This window comes from Hibiscus syriacus, unplaced genomic scaffold (genome assembly GCF_006381635.1).
Source record: "Hibiscus syriacus cultivar Baekdansim isolate YM2019G1 unplaced genomic scaffold, ASM638163v2 tig00110733_pilon, whole genome shotgun sequence".
NCBI classification, from domain to species: domain Eukaryota; kingdom Viridiplantae; phylum Streptophyta; class Magnoliopsida; order Malvales; family Malvaceae; genus Hibiscus; species Hibiscus syriacus.
In genome coordinates, this window is record NW_024062845.1 from 1,873,023 (window position 1) to 1,893,032 (window position 20,010).

At 38.1% G+C, this 20,010-nt stretch overlaps 2 protein-coding genes and 2 pseudogenes across 2 annotated transcripts; 1 reads left to right on the forward strand and 3 right to left on the reverse strand.

Moving 5' to 3' along the window:
• The first annotated feature begins 578 nt into the window (after positions 1 to 578).
• On the forward strand, positions 579 to 1,841 carry LOC120139223 (annotated as a pseudogene).
• Positions 1,842 to 2,992: 1,151 nt separating this feature from the next.
• Positions 2,993 to 6,995, reverse strand: LOC120139251 (annotated as a pseudogene).
• Positions 6,996 to 14,788: 7,793 nt separating this feature from the next.
• On the reverse strand, positions 14,789 to 17,663 carry LOC120139252 (phosphatidylinositol/phosphatidylcholine transfer protein SFH12-like). Its single transcript, XM_039154548.1, has 11 exons — positions 17,570 to 17,663; positions 17,165 to 17,431; positions 16,912 to 16,989; positions 16,715 to 16,816; positions 16,588 to 16,637; positions 16,363 to 16,462; positions 16,171 to 16,266; positions 15,961 to 16,044; positions 15,598 to 15,691; positions 15,050 to 15,468; positions 14,789 to 14,878 (listed from the first exon to the last, which is right to left on the reverse strand). The coding sequence occupies exons 1-11, from the start codon at positions 17,624 to 17,626 to the stop codon at positions 14,789 to 14,791; spliced, it is 1,437 nt and encodes a 478-aa protein (XP_039010479.1). The 5' UTR covers positions 17,627 to 17,663.
• On the reverse strand, positions 17,662 to 18,480 carry LOC120139253 (phosphatidylinositol/phosphatidylcholine transfer protein SFH12-like). The gene is made up of 4 exons (XM_039154549.1): positions 18,445 to 18,480; positions 18,228 to 18,274; positions 17,791 to 18,051; positions 17,662 to 17,669 (listed from the first exon to the last, which is right to left on the reverse strand). The coding sequence occupies exons 2-4, from the start codon at positions 18,253 to 18,255 to the stop codon at positions 17,662 to 17,664; spliced, it is 297 nt and encodes a 98-aa protein (XP_039010480.1). The 5' UTR covers positions 18,256 to 18,274; positions 18,445 to 18,480.
• Positions 18,481 to 20,010: the final 1,530 nt, after the last annotated feature.

Sequence of the window (20,010 nt, forward strand, 5' to 3'; positions counted from 1 at the left end):
GATAATATTTCCGGTTAAATGTCTAATTTATTATATAAGCGCTACCTAATATATTATTGTACTTGATAATATTTCTGGTTAAATGATATAACATTACCGATTAAAATTTTAACCGGTGATACCGTTTTTTAATTTTTTTTTTTTACCGACTCACAGCATAACTTCCAAATATTAAGTGCTTATGTGATTTGGACTTTTGAATAAACTAAAAGCACGCAAACGCAGCCGTCCCCATGGAATCATTCTTTATATAAAAAACAGCAAAAATGAAAAAGGCCTCAATGAACAGCATTAACATTCACTCAAATCTCCAAACCACAATCAATTTCTTAATGCCGAATCAATTCCAAATTTCAACCACATAAATTGTTCCTCTTGAAGAAATTCACCCTTTTTTACATCAATTGTTTAAAATTAGTCTTGTATGCAGTACTGGGGCCATTAGCCTGTTCCAGTCAACCAGTTCCCCCCGTTAGTGTTAATATCCAGGAACTTCCCCTTTTTCTGGATGACTCATCAACACGATTCTATATAACCCTCTGCCTGGCCTGCATCGTCTTCCCAAACCCACTCTTCACTCGACCGCTCCATTCAATTTTTCCTCCTCTCTTCTTTTGTTCTCCTGTTTTTTCTTAGTTTCCAAACAGGGGATATAGAAAATGGCAACAATGTTGAAAGAGTTACCTTCTCTGTCCACTCTTCTCTCCGCTTACGCCTCCATTTCAGCCATGCCCATGCTAATCCGTACAATTCTAAATGAGATGGTCCCAGAAAGGATGAGAAACTACATCACCTAAAAAATTTACGATCTCACAGCTGCTAACTTCTCGTCCGAGTTCATCTTCGTAATCGAAGACCGATGGCACGCCGGTGATAACCAAATGTTCAGAGCCGCTGAGGTGTATTTGCCGACCATAATTGGACCCTCCAGCGACAGTATTCTTGTAGGTTTCGATGAGTCCAGCGACCCCATGGAACCACCAAAACGAAGCATCCCTGTAGATTGCACCATCACCGATGATTTCGATGGCATGAGCTTGAAATGGTCTTTATCTTCGATCGAAACAAAGAAAATCTACCTCCCTAATAAGAGATTCTTCAACTTGACCTACAAGAAAAGTGATAGAGAAAGAGTTGAGGAAATATACCTCCCTTGTATAAACAAAACGGCACAAGCGATTATGAGCAAGAGCGAAACCCTCGACATTTATACATATGATCAAGACTGCTCCATGTGGAAGCCGACAGTTTTCAACCACCCTGCGACATTTGAGACCGTGGCAATGGAGCCCGAGCTTAAGGAATTCATAATGAAGGATCTTGACACATTCGTGGATCGCAAGGAGTTTTTCGAGAACGTTGGCAGGGCTTGGAAACGTGGGAATCTTTTGTATGGTGCACCAGTAACAGGGAAATCATCACTAGTTGCTGCAATTGCAAATTACATGAGATATAACGTATATGATCTTCAGTTCCAAAGCGTCAGAAGCGATTCCGAACCCAGACACATACTCACATCCACCACAAACCAGTCAATGAGAATTCTGCTTATTGAAGACATTGATTGTGGCACCGAAGTCACGCATGATCGAACCAAGGTCAATGAAAACAGCGACGAAGAGGATGAAGATGAACTCAAACGTCCGATGAGTATCGATCCCGGGGTAATTCATTTGTTTCTTTACTTGGTTTGGTTGAAGTTGAAACAAGCCTTTCGGTTCTCTATTTCACATGATTTTGCAGGTAACACTGTCAGGCTTACTCAACTTCATTGATGGATTGTTGTCAATCTGTGGGCATGAAAGAATCATAATCTTTACCACAAATCACCAGGGCGAATGGATGTGCATATTTACATGGGATATTGTTCTCCAGCAGGATTCAGGAAACTTGCATCCTCCTATATTGGAATCAAAGATGACAAACTGTTTGGCTGCATTGATGATTTGATTAGAAGTATCGAGGTTACTCCAGCTGAGGTGGCACAACAACTAGATTTTGGGATCCGTCACTGCTTGACTTAAAAGGAATGAATGTCATGAAGACGACTAGATTTTTGGCATTAAAATAGTGAAACTTCAAACCAACCACAAAAGAAACTTGCAAAATGAAAGACCGCTCACAAGTAATTCTGTTGTTGTAGACTTGTAGTTACAATGACTCGACTCTATAGCATCACAAGGATGGGCTTCGTGACAATATTCATGGTTAAATTTCATTTCTAAATCGAATGTTGCATAACAAATAATCTCTATCGTGGCAACAATGAAAGAGGTAAACCCTGGAGAAAGTTATATGAAGGTGGAAGTATTTTTTTTGCCGATGATAGATATCCAACTAACTCATCTACTTACCGTTCAAACATTCAAACTACATCCCCCTACATTCTTTGTTATCCAATCTTCATGTACCCTGCAGAAGTGGGAAAACAATTTTAATGCATTGAAACAAAATTTAATACTGATGAATTCTATGCATTCCCAATGAAAATAGAGATACAATCAATTCACTGAACTAGAAAACTATTTTAGGGGAAATAAAATGAATGCAAAAGTTAATGTTGGAGGGCATTGACAGACTTCTTGAACACGGATATGAAATAGACATTGAATAAAAGAGATACAGTAATGATACCAATGAATTCTTTCAGGTGTCCAAACATTCTATTAGATACATATATATTTCTGAATCTTGTAAAAGCTGACCATCCAATTCTAACAGATATTTCTTTTTCATCCTTCAAGCAAGCAAGTTTTATTAGTGCCAAGTCAAGCATGTAAAATTCATTTATCAGTAGTATCATTGACTTTGCTTTTCTTACCTGTTTCAATTTCCCCTAATTTACAAATGTATGGACCAATGGGGAAAAAATGAGAACCCAATTCTTGTCAACAAAGGCAGGACATAAGACCAAAAGCATCAAAAGCTTCCTAAACATAAAACAACTAATGCAATCCATTAAGCCATTCAGAAAACTAATGAGCTTATCCTGCTAAAAAAGGAAGAAGGAGACAATCATGAGCTCAATTGAGTTGGACCTTAACTGAGATGCTGCAGTTTCACCACAATCAGAAAAGTTGACCTTGATAGCAGGGAGCAAATCTAACTTCAGAGTAGATTCTGCTGCACTAGCCGTGTACAAGCAATCACCAGAACAGCACCAAGAATTTGGATTTAGCAGAACGATTTGCAACAAGGGAGACTTGGTTTTTAAATCTCTAACCAAAGTCCGAAATGACAATTCATCTTTCGCATTTTCCAGTAGCTGATTAGTGAACATTCTTTCCAAGTTTTATTTCCTGTTCATGACGAGCAAACTTTAAGCCCACAGTATGAAACTTTTCAATCCCAATAAAGCAACACTTCACAGGTATCTAATCACCATAATGACTCATATATAAGCAAAAGTCAGAACAAAATATCTTTATGGTAATTGTGCCTAAATGCCAAACGGTTTTGTGCTCACCTGAATAAGTCCCCTGATCCACCAGCTGATGAACACGCTGAAATGTAGCATTTGAATAATCGAACTGCACCATCAATGGGTGCAGCATCATTATCAAAAGGACAAGCTCCCAGGAGTGATAAACAGTTAGGGCATACAAATTCCATCTAATCAATATCCATCGAGAGATTGTAGGATTTAGCCATAAAGACATTTCCAAGAAAACCACCAAGGAACAATTTTTGATTAGCCAAGAGCTTTGATGTGTTTTGCTCCACTGTACAAGTTTCAGAGAAAATTGATACAGGTAATGCATAAAAACTTTCACTACCACTAGCTTCCTCCTTATCAACTAGCACAGTTGATATAAAACTATTATTCTTAAGATGAATAGAGCTCAACTTCTAGCATAAGTCATCCGTTCTCTCTTGAGAACTTAACATATCTTCACTCAAACCAGAGTCGCTAGCAAAATCTAATCCAGGCTGGTCTTCGTTGGTTCCATTATAAAGTTTACATGTCACAAGATCATCCTTGCAAAGAAGAACAGTTGTAAGGTTTAAAAGGCACACACACCCTTTGCACATCTATAGGAATTTCCAAATCTAGTCACCAACTTCTCACTTATACCCCCAATTGAACAGCAACAATTTCCAAACCAATTATCAGCGACCTCTCGCCAGTCAATTGATGGCATTTCCATGAACTTTCTACATAAATAAACCAAATTCAAAAAATAAATATAAACAAAAAGGTAACAAGCAAAGAGATAACAAACAGTAAATATATTTGAAACTGATATTAATTAGCGCATCGAAATGAAAGCATGTGAACTACCTGAGAGGACTTTTAGTCAATTTCTGCACTTCTCCTTCCATTGATGACAGACTCTTTAAATCTCACACACACACACACAAAGGAGAGAGAGACAGACAGAGAGGAATGAGGCAAGAATAGAATGATTTAAGCATCCAATCAGCTGCCATAAGGAATGGCAAAAAAATGTAAAGTCTTACCAAAAAATAGTTTTTGCATATAAAATATAGAAGTAAAATAACTAAATCAGCCCCAGTTGTCATAGTTCTCTAATCAAAACAATACAACAACAACAACAAAACCCTATTCCCATATGCAATGGGGTAAGGGGATGTGGGGATAGTAGGCTGCCCCCAACGCCAGGTTGAGAGCAACTTCCGTGGAAGACCTCCGGCAGTGAGAAAATAAAAATAAAGATAAAATACAATGCATGTATAAATAAATCAATAAATATATAGTTGAACAGTTTTCATATGCAGTCTTCATATGCGCGTCTGTAATGGGAAGAAATCCCTGCAAATAAATCCATGCGTAAAAATCTCTGCTTATAGACAGAAACGTTAGAAGGATACACATAAGTCAGCGATAGCAAGCTACGAGAAGGAATAAGGTCAAATGGGTTAAAACCTAAACTAAGGCAACACTACTCCGCTACCCTAGTTATAAGCCTTCATAAATTCCAATGACAAAAACGTATAAAAAGTAGAAGTCCTATAAATTAACTACAAAGGCATTAAAAAGAAGACATAGATGCTACACCCTATGGTTGTGACCCACACTACTCGGCTACCCTGGTCTTAAGTCTTCATACTTTCCTATCAGAGGTCATGTCCTCGATAAGGGTAAATCCTTCATATCAGATCTCAAGCAGTCTACCCACTTCCTTTTTGGTCATCCTCTCCTTCTGGCACCGTCGACTATAATCAACTCTACCCTCTTGACCGCATCCGACAGTTGTCACCTAAGGACATGCCCAAACCACCGTAGTGTTCCCTCCCTCAATTTTTCGGATACAGGCACCACCCCCATAGACATCTTAATTGCAGAGTTTGGTGTCATGTCCCACAGAGTCCTACCACATGCCTATCAAAGCATTCTCATTTCTGCGGCCTCCATCCTCCTTACGTGATCCTTCTTGATTGCCCAACATTCTGATCCATACAACAACACTGGTCTTATTGCCATTCTATAAAATTTTCCCTTAAGTTTTAGAGGCACCTTCTTGTCACACAAAAATCCAGTTGGAACCCTCCACTTAACCATCCCACCTTTATACAATGTGTAACGTCATCATCTACCCCATCTTTATGTATCATAGATCCCGGGTACTTGAAACAATCCTTTGAGGGGAGAACGTGTCATTCGATGCATACTTCTACATCTGCATCATTTTGGTTCCCACTGAAGTTTGAACATAAATACTCTATCTTTTCAATATTGATCTTTAGACCTTTTTCTTCCAAAGCAGTCTTCCAGGTAAACAGTCTACTATTTAGCTCAGATTTTGTTTCAGCAACTAGGACAATGTCGTCAACGAAAAGCATATACCATGGAACACCGTCTGGTGTCGCACAATAGATGTTGTCCATAATCAAGGCAAAGATGTAAGGGCTAAGAGCCGACCCTTGGTGGAGTCTGATTTCCACTGGGAAAGCCTCGGTGTCGCCAACTGTAGTCCTGCCGTATGTAGTAGATCTACAGTACATATCACGAATCGCCCTGATATATACAGTTGGGATCCGTCTCGTTTCCAAGGTCTTCCAGATCGTATCGCGGGGAACGCTATCATACGCCTTCTTAAGGTCAATGAATGCCATATGAAGATCTCTATTTTTTTATTGTCAAAAGCACTGGCTTTTGCTTTTTACTTCCAGAGTATAACGTTAAATACTAAAAATAACAATTAAATGGAACTTAAAAACTGAACTAACCAGTATCCATCACCAACTACTTTGTAGCATCGAATGAGGATGCATTATCACCATTTTCAGATGAATCCAACAACACATCAAATGTGAAAACGATGGGATGGTCAACAGGAAGAAGCAAAACAAGCTTAACCTCAATGTAATCATTTAAAGCTCTAAAACTCACCGGAGCTTCGGAATCGATTAAAACTCGAAGAATCAGAACCCTAAGGGACACCTCTTCCACCTCTTCTTTGAGCCACGAAACGAGAAGATGAGATTAAGACAGATTGAGTTGAACTTTGAGATTTCTGCATTGAACCGAGGGTTTTGTTTAAGAATCGAAGAGGAATAAACGGAGTTTGGGAGAGTGAGACTGCGATTCCCATATGAACTACCATTTTTTAGGGTTTTCAAGGTTTTATCATTTTCAACCTCAACTGATCGCCCTAATATGAAGTCTTGGTAGGTTGGAATTTCTTTCAACAGTCACCCGTCATCAGCCGCCCACCGTCTGCCGGTCGCCGTCCACCGCCGCACTTCGACCTCTGTTCGACACTGTTTCTCTCAAGAATTACCGTCTGTTTATTGCAATTCCATATTCCAGCTTATTGTTTAGAGATTCACCTCCAAGCGGCGTAGATCTACAAGTCTTTTACTGCCGATTTCTTCAGCCTCCGCCGTCCATATTCGTCACCACCATACCACAGTGTTCGCTAGGAACTTGCGACCATAACCCACCTACTTCTCTATCAAAACAAGCTGTCAGTCACCGGAAATTTACCTATGAAGGCTCTGACAAAACCATTCCGCCACTGTTCCACCATGGTTGGCGCCGCTTAAGACGTCCGGAGACATCAGCATTCCCAGAAAATTATTTCTCTGGTTCTTTTCGTTTCAAAACACAACATATGGGAATCTCAGAAACATCTTAGCCCTCTATTTTTGCTATCTTTGGGAATTTTAACTTAGTTACTGGGTAAAAACAGCGTACTGCCCTGATTTCAAGGAGTCTATTTTTCAATATGTTAACCAGATTCATCGTCTTCTACTCTCCATATGTGCGTTGGCGTCAAACTGGTTGTATTCACCGTATAGTTATTGCTGCAAATTGATTTGCCGATAGGAGCTGCTGTTTCGTTGTCCGATATTATTGTTGGTGGTTGGCTGCGCATAAGATATCTTTGTTGGTGATTGTTTCATTGGTGGTGCATTTATCAAAGTTTTGGTTGCTGTTTTTTTAATATGAGTGAGCAGAATAGAGAGAGCGATATGCCGTATGAAAAGTCGCTCTTCCTCTGGTGAAGAATGGACAACTTTCGTCAATAACCTATCCAAAAAGGTATCTAGAAGAGAAGTAAGGGATTTGCTCCTATGTCATGATCATGTTGTTAGGATCTTTATCCTGAATGCCTTGAATAAACTAAGGTATAAACTGCTACATTTGCGTTCACCTAATTTGCGACTGAAAATGGTATGAGGAATGCCATTGAGAAAACCAATGGTTCCTGGATTGCTGGTTTGAGGGTACCTGTGGGGTCACCAAATATCATAGAAAAAAAAGGCGGTAGAGGTTAAAAAATGTTCATGGGATTGTAGAGAAGACTGGTGGTGGCGTAGTAGGAAATTCGAGGAAGGGACGAGAGTATTCTGGAAGTTTTAGAGATGATAGATCGTACAACGAGGTTTTAGTACCGAATAAACAAACGAAGGGAAACAGAGTTGTGAAAGAGCCCTATAATGTTTTCATTCCGGTGGAGGAGAGAAAATGGCTAAAGTGGTCGATGACAAGTATTCATAAACAATCGTATAACGTGGAATTAATTCAAAGAGCGTTGCAAAGTGAAGGTATTGTCGATAATGTTGCGAAATGGGGGTAAGCCAATAATTATTTTCTAGTTACTTTTTTATCGGAGGAGGACAAGTTGAAGGCCCTGAGTGATAAATCCTTGGAGCTTAATTACTGGTTCGACTGGTTGAGACCAATATTATAGAAAGAAGGAGGCCCTTTGGTCTTTTGTGAAGTCTCGCTAATCGGAGTTCTTCTTAATTGTTGGAATGATGTCTTATTTTCAAGCCTGGGATCACAGTGGGGGGAGTGAGTAGAGATTAGGAAGAAAACCTTGATGAAGCTAGATTGTACAACAGTAAAGATGGTAATTCGAGTGGACAGTTCGTTTGATCTTCCGGAGTCAATTTCAATAAACACAAATGACAGGTTATATGTTATAAAAGTCAAAGTTGAGCTATCGACTGATGGATATTTAGAGGTAATGATTAATGAGAGCGATGGAGAATTTTCTAATGAATGGGTTGGTGAAACATCGGAGAATCAATGCAATGTTGAGGGGATTTTGAGGGATGATGTTGCCCAAGAGGTTGGAATGATGAACAAGGCGAGTTCGGTTCCGTGTGATCCAGATTTGAGGACAGGTGGAGTCCTTGCTTCTGCTTCCGGAATTATTGAGGAATTGGTTCCAAGATATCTAAATTCGGTGGAGATGGATTCTACAAAGCAAGACATTTGTGCAAGTCTAATGATGCAGAAAATGTCGGGTACAAATAAGGAGAATAACGAGCAGATTCGTGATAGTGAGACTAGGTCTGTCAGAAATAATTCTCCAAATAAAAATACTTCCAATTTAAGGACCACTCCAGGATACATCGAAGGAGGTTCGATTCAGCTGGATGCTCATAGGAAATTCAGTTTAGTGGGCTCTCCTTCAAACCGTGGTCGCTCGATAGAAAGGAAGGCGTCAAGCAACCGAATCGGAAATAAAATTTACAAGAGAGTATATAGTAGAAGTATGGGAAGAGCAATTCGAATGAGAGAAGGAAGGAAAAAACAAAGTCATTAGGGCATTATTCGGATGAGGATGAAGAAGCTCGAGCTAGTTGGGAAGTAAGCAAATTGATGGGTGTTACGTTCTGAGGAGGAAAAAAAGTTTTCATGGAGAAGGCGAATGTAGTGACTGAGGAACTACGATGGCAGATGCACTCTGATGTTATGTGGGAAGTGGGTGTTTGTTCCGTTCTATTTATGTCAAATTTTAGTATAATTTTGTGGCATGTGCGAGGGTTAGGCAGGAAAAAAAGTATAAGGCTGTGAGGAATATTATCTTACAAAAGAGACCAATGCTAATGTTCATACAAGAAACGAAGCTGGAGAGTATCATTCATTCCTTAAGGAGGAGGTTGGGTGGAAATCTTTTGAATGACTTTGCAAAATCTCTGGTAGTTGAATCATCAGGAGGATTGTTAACGCTTTGGGATGAAAGTAAATTGGAGGTGGAGACAGAATATGTACAGGGTAGGTTTCTTGCAGTTAAAGGTATTCTGAAAGAAATGTCTATTTCTTGTTGGTTTATTAACGTTTATGGACCTCCATTGATATGGAAAAAGAATCTTTTTTGAGGAGTTTTGGAAGGTCCTATTTGTTTGGGAGGAGATTTTAATGCATACCTGTCTGAAGAAGAGAAAATGGGGAGAGGTCACAACAGATTCTCGATGACAATCTTTAATGAGTTTGTACAGAGATCTAGTCTGAATGATCTCCATATGTCGGGTGGTAACTTTACTTGGAGCAATAATAGGGATAATCCAACATTTTTCAGACAGGACAAGTTTTTAGTGGATTTTAATTTATTGTTGGTGTTGCCATTTGTGAATCAGATTTTGCTCATGAGATTGTTATCGGACCATAATGCAATTAGCTTGGAAAGTAAGGCCTAGGATTGGGGGCTGAAACCTTTCATATTGTTCAATTATGTGTTGGATGAAGATGGTCTCAAGGATAGAATGGTCGAGGAATTCCAGAGAGCAAGGTTGAGTAGTAGAAGAAAAGGAATTTACAGTATTCTTAAAAGCACCAAACCGACAATGAAGGAATGGTCTAAAGTCAGTTTCAACAGTATGCAACGATCAATTGTGGAGTTGGAAAAATTAATTCATGAATCGGAGCTGCAAATGCAACAAGGTTCCACTTCTATCTCCATGGAATCTTTGGTTCCGGCTAGAAGGAAGCTTTGGGATCTATATAAAAAAGAAGAGGTAGTGTGGTTACAGAAATCACGTGTCAAGTGGTGCTTGGAGGGTGATCGCAACACTAGATTTTTCCATATGTGTGCAGCAAACAGAGAAGGGTAAATGTTATTAAAGTGCTGAAAGTGGGGGGGACATTTGACGATGAATCTTGATGAGATTAAAGCGAGCGTGGTTACTTATTTCAAAGAAGCGTTCAATAAACACCCTATAGTGGAAGTGAAGGCGATGGAGTTTAATTTCTCCAGGATTTCAGCGGATCATATTTCGTTTTTAGAGAGACCATTCTCAGTGGAAGAAGTTTGGGATGTAATTTCATCGTCTGATAGAAACAAGGCACCTGGACCAGACGAATTGACAATGAGATCCTTCAAAAAGTTTTGGAATGAATTAAAAGAGAACATAATGAAGTTGTTTTGTGATTTCTTTGTCGGGAAAAGTTGGGATAAAGGGGTAAATCATTCTTTCGTTACCTTAATCCCGAAAAAATTGAATTCGGGAACCATCAGGGATTTTATGCCAATAAGTCTGGTGGGTGGACTATACAAGATTTTTTCAAAAGTGTTATCCAGAAGGTTAAGACAATGTATGGATGCAGTAGTTGGCCCTTCCCAATTTGCTTTTATTCCGGGTCGGTAAATCACAGATTGTTCCTTTATCGCGAATGAGGGAATTGACTATTTGAGGAGGAAATGTCTTCAAGGAGTAGCGTTTAAGGTTGACTTCAGAAGAACATATGACTCAATCGATTGGAATTTGCTACTGAAATTACTGGATTGCATGGGGTTTGGTCAGAGATAGAGATCTTGGATGAAAATGTGTGTTTCTACGGCTTCCATTTCGGTGTTGGTGAATGGTTCTCCTTCTGTTGAATTTCAGATTATGAGGGTCTTCGTCAGGGTTGTTCTCTTTCCCCGCTCCTTTTCAATTTGGTTGTTGAACTGTTGAGCTTGATGTTGTCAAAATCTATGAGGTTAGGTTTGTTTAAAGGTTTTGAGATTGGGAGTCCGAGAGATTCTTTTCAGCTATCTCATCTTCAATTCGCTGATGATTTGTTAATTTTTTGTAATGCGTCTATTAGGGAACTGAAAAATGTGAGAAGAGTGCTTCTGATTTTTGAATTGATGTCAGGATTGAAGATTAATCTTTTAAAGAACATGTTATTCGAAATCAACGTGAATGATGGTTATTTCAGAGTGGGCTGCAGCAATAGGGTGTACAGTGGGTTCTTTTCCAACATAATACTTGGGTCTTCCGCTTGGGCCAAAGAAAAACTCAGTTACTCTATGGGATTCGATAATTCAAAAGTTTTACAAAAAATATCCGCTTGGAAGTCTGCCTCACTATCCATCGCTGGTAGAGTGGTGTTGATTAAGTCGGTTCTTTGCTCCTTGCCAATATACTTCATGTCGATTTTTAGATTACCAAGATGTGTTTTGAAGAGGCTCAACCTAATTATGGCAAATTTTCTTTGGGGGAATTTGAGTATTAAAAAAAATTTATTGGGTTAATTAGGAAATTGCCTGCAAGCCTAAAGAGTTGGGAGGGATTGGGGTTCCAAATCTTGATCTTATGAATAGATCTTTATTAGGAAAATGGACCTGGAAGTTTGCTAACGATAAAAACTCCTGGTGGAAAAGGATAATTTGTTGCAAAAACAATATTAATCCGAATAATATGGGGGTAGATAGTTCAGCCTCTTACAAAGCTTCTTGGATATGGAAAAGGGTTGTGAAGAATTCTTGCTCTGATGACGAGTTTGGGGAATGTTTGTGAAGTAACTTTCTGCTGAAGGCGGGCAATGAGGTGTCAATAAGGTTCTGGCATGACACTTGGTTGGATGGAGTTTCTTTGAGGGTATGTTTCCTCGATTGTTTGCATTATTAATCAATAAGGAGGGGAAGATAGCCAATTTCAGGAAAAATAATTCATCAGGCTGTTTCTGGGATATTGCCATGAGGAGAAATCTTGCCGATTGGGAGTTGATGCAATGGAACGAGCTTATGGCATTGTTTATAATTTAAATCCTTCATCATCGATGGATGATACTCTTGTATGGGTGGGAGAAGGAGATGGGAGGTTTTCAGTGAAATCATATCTTGAATTTTTTTTTGGAAACTCTTTCGATAGTTTTCATTGGAAAATAACTGTCTGGGCTGGTATAGCTCCTCCTAGAGTTGAATATTTTATTTGGCAAGTGGTGCACAAGAAGGTTGCGGTCAAGGTAGAGTTAATAAAATGTGGGGTGCAAGTTATAGAAAATCCGTATTATCCATTCTGTGGGTTGGTTCAAGAAACGGTTTCTCATCTATTCTTTTCTTGTAAAGTGTCTTGGGAGTTATGGACTAGCTTCTTGCGCCGGTGGGAGGTTTCCTTTGCAATTACAGAGTGCCCTGTGGCCTTATTTTCAGTTTGGTTTGATCTTGTACCACGTTCATGTGTTTGGACCTTCATCCCAAGAGCGGTTTTGTGGTCAAATTGGAAAATGAGGAATGATATTATTTTTAATAATGGGAAATTAGATTTCACTTTGTTATCTTTTCTGTCAAGGTATACAGTGGCATCATGGTTTTCTTCAAAATTTCCCAAATTGATGATCTCTTTTGATAGTCTTGTGGGGGATCTACCGCTAGCTGATCGTGTTATGTTCGACGAAAAGATATCGCAAAAGGTAGTCAGTTGGTCTCCTCCACCTACGGGTTTTGTTAAATTGAATGTAGATGGTGCTATGGACAGGTGGTGGTCGAAGGGAGGAATTGGTGGACTTTTAAGAGACGGGAAAGGAGTGATGTGGATTCGGTCGTCCTATTATGGCAGAATTGATGACAATGAATAGAGGTTTGAATCTGTTCTTAGATTCGGATTTGTCGGTTAATCAAAGGATTATTTTGGAGTCTGATAGTGCAGTGGCATGGAATGGATAAAAAATCCAGTTATCTCCACTCCGATGTTTCTATCCATTCTTAAATACATTGCAAACATAATGGTCAATAAATGGGTCATTGTCCGTCATGTACCCATAGTAGCAAATTGTGAAGCGGATAAACTTGCCAAACAAGGGATTGGTTAAATGATGGAGAATTAATTTGGTTGTTGTTTTTCTATTTTTGGTATTTTGGGAACATTAGGAATGATTTTTTGTTTGTAATGGTTGATCATCATATGAGTTGGTTTTGTTGTAGGGTATAAACATATTCATGTAGGTACTGCTGTTTTGCAATGGGTTGAGTGGGCTGCCATCGTTTTTGGGTGGTAGTATGATCTTATTGTACTTGATTTTATGCAATAAAATTTCTAACGCACTCTTTTCCTCCTTCCAATGTCCGTTGAGTCTTTGTTGCTTGAAGGTTATGAAGGGGATTTTTAACGAGACCTTACTTTTTATAAAAAAAAACATTTTCCACCTCCTTAGGGCTCCTCGAGTGTTCAGTTAAGCTTAAGTTACTATTTGTTAAGTGCTTAAATTTAAGGGTAAAGTACCTATATAGTCAATAAACTATGTCGTAAATTATATTTTAACCACTAAACTGAAACGTTTTTCAATTAGGTCACTCAACTATTAAATTACTATCAGTAAGAGACAGCCTTGGAAAAAAGAAATGACTGAAATAAAGGTGAGGAAAAAATATTTTTTGAAGCGGGGTGAAATTTACATTGTTTTTAGAAACGAACAGAGTATCTAGCATCTTCAAGCTTTTCATCACTGAACTTTAATGAAAATTACAACCATAGTTGGGGATGAAAAATTGAAGACACAGTGACCGTCTACCTTAAATATTACAATAAAAACTATATTAATTAAACTAATAATATTATCAATTTTAAAGGAGCTGGTCCCTTGACAATTTTTATATTTAAAGATTCCCTAAGCCAACCTTTTTGCAATGATTACTTCAAAGTCTAAATATAATTCAGGAAATTCATCTTTGTTTTTAGAACAGCTGAAGGTTGGAAGTTCCTTATGATCCATTAATTCCATGTAATCCGACATTGGTGGTTTGTTTTTAACAACGTTGCTGTATTTGATTTGATTCTGTGGGTGGGGAATAATAGAAGATTATTATGAAATGAACGTTGATCAACATGAAAGATATTCCAAGGAAATGTAGGCAAGTGCATTAAAGTGACAACGTTTTTAACATAGAAAGTTAAGTGCCTAAAACATGCATGGAAGATTCTCAATGGTTCCAAACTGCAAACATTAATATATGATGAAAGATTTAAACAGGGAAGATAAAGAGAACAAAAATACAAAGAATACACAGTTGAAATGTGACTGCCAACAAGTTAGATGTACATTCATCAGCACAAGCAGATTTAAACTAATGTAAACATGCACCAAACTTTACATTTTCATCTGATGAGTTGAATGAACGAAGGCTAGAGTGCATTTGGGGGGCGGCCTTATGAAACCGAATCGCCCCATCACCAGTTTCTGAAGTAATCTTGTCCGCATCCAGCTTTTCAGTGATTACCAGAACTGGGATACCAGCAAATCAAGTTCTACTTCATGTCAATTATACTGTTCATAAGCAAACCAAAGAAGGAAAAAAAATGAATGGAAAATACCAAAGTCTGTTTAGCTTACCAAGGTTTTCTTCTTCTTTCTCTTCTTTTTGTCCAGGTATGCTGCGAGTTCCTGTTGTTGAGCAGACGAGTCTTCTAGAGCCTGAGAAAGAAAAACCAAGGGCATTGGCAATCACTTTTAAGTGCAATGCTGCATGTTCTTTCTACATGTGTAAACTTATATTTGATTAGGATTGACTTGGAACTATTATAGTTTGTGTTAATCTGGTGAATTACATGTTCCATACAAGGTTTTGTAAGCAACAATGTTTACCTTCTTGGTTGCCATAAGCTCTTGCTCCAAGGCATCGGCTCGGATTAGTGCAGTATTCAACAATTCCTCCTTATCAGGGGGCAGTGCTGTAGGTTTCGTGTTAATAACACTTAATCTTTCTTCCAATTCCTCCATACGTTTCATGACCGACATCAATTCTTCAGTGGAGAGGGCTCCTGGTGGGGGCACCTGGGATGAAGGGTGCTGGCTATTAGCCTCTATGCCTACACACTCAACTTGACTCTTGTAGCTGTTTTTATCAGTGGGTTTCCTGGGCATGTTTCGTGTCACTTTTATCATTGCGCCGATGCCCATAACAAAGGTCATGACACCGGTGAAAAAATGAGAGCTAAGCCCATCAGAAATCATGCAAGCTTCTTTCCTAGATTCTACCCTTGGAACAATAGCCAATTCATTACCTGTTATAATGAAGTATAGACACATCGATATGAATAATCAGTAACATTAGGAGAAAACATCTACATTTAAGCCGCATTATGTGCGTATGTGTGAATATTAGATGTAACAGGCTAAAAGTAAGCATGTACCTTTCTGTACAATAGCAGCATTTTCATTCTGCACTGGCAAATCCACAGTTTTATCAACCCCCGGGGCAACTTCCTCAGTTTTGATCGTTTCGACCTATGAGATTTATTTATCAAAAGAAAAATGGAAGGGGAAATCCACAACAAAACAAATTTCCATAAGGAAGAAGAAAATAAATTTAGTGCTCAAGATTGCTACAAATTCGAGTACTTTGTCAGTATTGGACATCACGTCCACAAAGGTATGCACATATTTTACAAGTTGGATCACCTTCATGGTCTATGTTGGTACCACTAGATGATAACTCAAAGCCTGAAATCTTTAATTATAGACAATATTGTGCAAGAAGGCTGCTACTAACTTACATTGCCATTAACAGGAGCTGCTGGCTCTACAGGTGGTTTCTTTTCTGTATCTGGAACAACCTCAGCTTCCAAGGACTCACTAGCCTGCGTAAACCAAAAACTACTCAGAATAGACGATAAACACACAAGATCTTAATAATTTAGGGGCAGATTGAATATATAATGAAAAAAGAGGAAGATGCAGGTCCTAGCTGATAAAGCAAGTCGAACCTTTGGGACTGCAGGCTCATCCTCTACAGTTGTTTTCTCTTCACTGCTTTGAGCCTGAGATTTCTTCCCGGGTTTGTGTTGACCATTTTCAATCATCTGCAAGTCAAAGAATTATTTACACTCCGGGGAACAAACTTTAGAAGAGAATCATTATGACTGCAACTGAGAATAAAAAAGATGGTAGTGATCAACCTTCAAAATCTCTGGATCCTTCCATGGGCCCTTATCGGAGAACATGCAGCCTCCGTGATCAGCACAAGTGCAGGTACCTCCCAAAAAGTCTGGCAACTCGCTGATGGGGAGCGGCAACAGGAAATGACATATAAGTAAAAAAAAAAAAAAAGCAACAGCAGGAAAATGTTCAGAACAGTGGATATTGTTTTGGTCTTCTACATTCTAAGCAAGGATTGGACTTACTTAGCATCAATTATTTCAAGCAACTTGCTCTGAAATTTGTTACCAAGAACCTGGTACATAATAGATTATACATATTAGATTCTATTGGCAAAACAAGCAAATTCAGTGAGAGGAAGTGGAAGCTTACATTGATCTTGGCTGTGGTCTTTGGATCGAGGAAAGACTTAACAGTGTTCCATAACATTCTAAATCCAGAACCAGCATTAATGATGAACATTCGGTTCAAAGTCTGCAAGAAAGACAAAATTTTGCACATCGCAAATCCATCATGTACAGTTAAAAGTCTCAACCAAAACAAACACTCAGCTAAAAGAAAACCGGTACCTCAGGGTAATTGTCACCATCAACCTTCTGAAGAAGAGTAATGAGCTCCCTAGCAGCTTTGGTGAAGCTTTTAAGACCCTGTGTCATTAAGCCCGAGGACACTCTCATGAGTGACTTATTATATTGTCCGAATACATGAGTTGTAATTTTGAAAATAAGATTAGGATGATTAGAAATAGTGCTTTTGAAGCCTTCTTAAAGTGATTACTGGAAACTTTGATCAAACTCCTGTATAGTTCTTTGTTCCCCTTACCACTCCATTAACGTCCAAGATGGTTGTGCTTTGGTCAATGTGCTTCTTGGCAGCAATAGTGCAAGATGGAAATTTAAATTGGAAGGTCTTCTCAAACTCCCTCACATGGTATTTCAGATAGCGATCCATGGTGGTGACTTGCAGGAGCTTGGTTGCATCGACTAGGCCTATTCTCTCTATATACACTGGTCGTCCGTCCATATCTACTCCATGGTACCCTTGGGGATAATATTTCAAGACCTCCTCTCTCTCCTTGAAATCAAAGTCCTTAAACAAATAGCAGAAAATGGAATGAAACTAAGCCAGAAAGTCATTTTGAGGGGCAACTTTCAAAAGACAATATTTGAGAGGATACATAAACAAATAGCAGAATTATATGTTGTGTAGAGCTCATTTTAAGAATACCTCTAGAATTGTATCGGTACCGAATTCCTTCCTCCAGCTGAGCATATCGGTCCACATTTGCTTTGTTTTCTCGAGGTCGAATCTTCTGGCCTTCAAGAACCTGCATTTTCAGAGGGGTACATTTAGAGTTTAAGACAAATCCAAAATCCAAAACAGCAGCAACAGCATTTGTGGTAGGCTGGTTGCCTTAACATGGTGTTCATTTCAATACAGTGACATACTACAACACCAATGATGAAACAGGATGGAAACTCGCCTGAGCATGGTGTGATAATCTTCGTGGCTTTCAGGCAGCAGGTCCTCCGCTATAAGAGCCTGACGCAAGGCCTCGACGGACTGCTGCTCCTCCGGGTCCCGCTCGTCATTGATTTCAACAGATAGTACTTTACTGCTCCTCCTTTTCCTTGAATTCCTGAACCTAGTAGAGACTGTTTTCTTGAATGACCCCCTTCTGTATTTTTCTTCCTCTGAGGCATCAATTTTTATACAAGAAATCATTATCAACGTTCACCATAGTGACAAAACTGAAAATCATCCCAAATATTCCCCATATATTAAAGATTTAGCAATCATTACATGATTCATGAATGAAACATCCAACAGTAACTTCCACCTATAAAATCAAAACATCAACATCGTACAATGATTCATGCCCTACCTTGGTTTCCAGGTGGAATGTCAGACATGATCAGGGGCTTTGGGTTCCTGAAGGGTGTGAAAACAGTAAAGGGCAGGCAAATTTATGCACTCTTATTATATCTATACTTCCTCAAATTGCCTGCACATAGTATAATATTTAAATTTGGCCACCCAAAGCATTCAAAGATAAAAAAAAAATGAGGAACAGTAAAACTAAAACTATAGAAAGAATATACCTCTGCAAAATGGGATGGAGAATAATATAAGGATAACTAATTTTTCTCTCAATGGGTATTTTTAGCGTCCCTCGAAAATGGCAGGGGAGACAGATGACAAGACATGTCAATCAAAAACCAAACATTTTCCTCATGTTAATGTTTGCAAGAAAATAAGAAATTGGTCTGTTTTGTTTCTTTATTTGGCATTTCCTTTTTTCATGATCTTTCTTTGACCATGTGTCAACATATGAATTGGCTTTGAATACTAAATGCAAGGCCTCTCCATTCAAAATCCTTTCCCACAAACGGCAAAATCATACCAGGTTTTGGTTTTAGATTCTTTAGCTCCATCTTTTAGTTGTACGATTGTTTTGGTTCACTGTACGTTGTTTATGAATTTCAGCGCTATATCGTTTTTGGATCATTGAATTATTGAAGGTGGTGGGAAAAGGGTACAAAGTAATGGTAATGGAAGCCAAATAAAGATTGGCCAAAGTGGCTTAGGTAAATTTATTTCTTGTTATACAATTCCACTGATTGACGACAAGGGCAAAAGCACATGGACAATAATTATTAAGTACTAAATTAAAAGAGGAAAAAACTTGTAAACTCTTGAATGTGATTTACCATTTAACTGAAAGTTAGTTATTTTTTTTATTTTAAACCTTATTTTTAACAATTAATAATATGTAAAATATATATTTTATACTTTTAATAAAATCAGTCATAACCAACTTGTTTCCACACTTTCCATATCTTGTACGAATTCTCAAATTTCGTTCAACTTGTCTCTCATTTTCTCTCTTGTTTTCTATCCAAATAACATCATTTTCCAGGGTCAAGGTAAGTTTTCCAAATTCCATTAATTTATCATTCCAAGGATTAGATCATGCCTTTTAAATCAAGCTTAGGTCCCCAAATATAATTTTTAAATTCAATGAAATTTTCATAAGAGAATTCGATCTTAAAATCAATATTTTTTTTCTGATTCTTTAAGTATGTCGTATTTCCTTAATATTAACTTTGTTGTTAAAATCTCATAGGCGTACGTTTTTAGCTCCGAGTTTGGTAGATATAAATTTAAAATTTGTATGTTAATATTTATAGGTCTTGGGATGAATGTGTTAACAAATATCGGAATCGAATTTGAAGCTTACAAAACTATGAGAACAAAATATTAAGAGACTATCAGAGAGAGAAAAATTCTAAGATAATTTTCTTTATGGGCGAGAGAGTTGTAACACCATAAAATAAAGGTAAAAATTTCTAAGTTTTAATCGGATTTTTAATAGACTAATTCTAAAATTTGGATTAAATTGAAAAATGTAAGGTTCATGAGGTTAAATCATAATTGTTATAAGTTTTGAGTAATTTTTATGAAACCTTTGACTGTTCAAGGGCTATTCCTTTAATATTTTCTTTAAGAATCTTATAAAAGGTTTGTGTGCCCCCTCCCTAAGTGCCTAAATCATTATAATTTTGAGATAGTCATGTCTGTTTTAAGCCATCCATACTTCAAATTATATATATATATGGGTAGAACGCTGACTCCATCTGAAACTAATAAATTTAACACTAATTTAA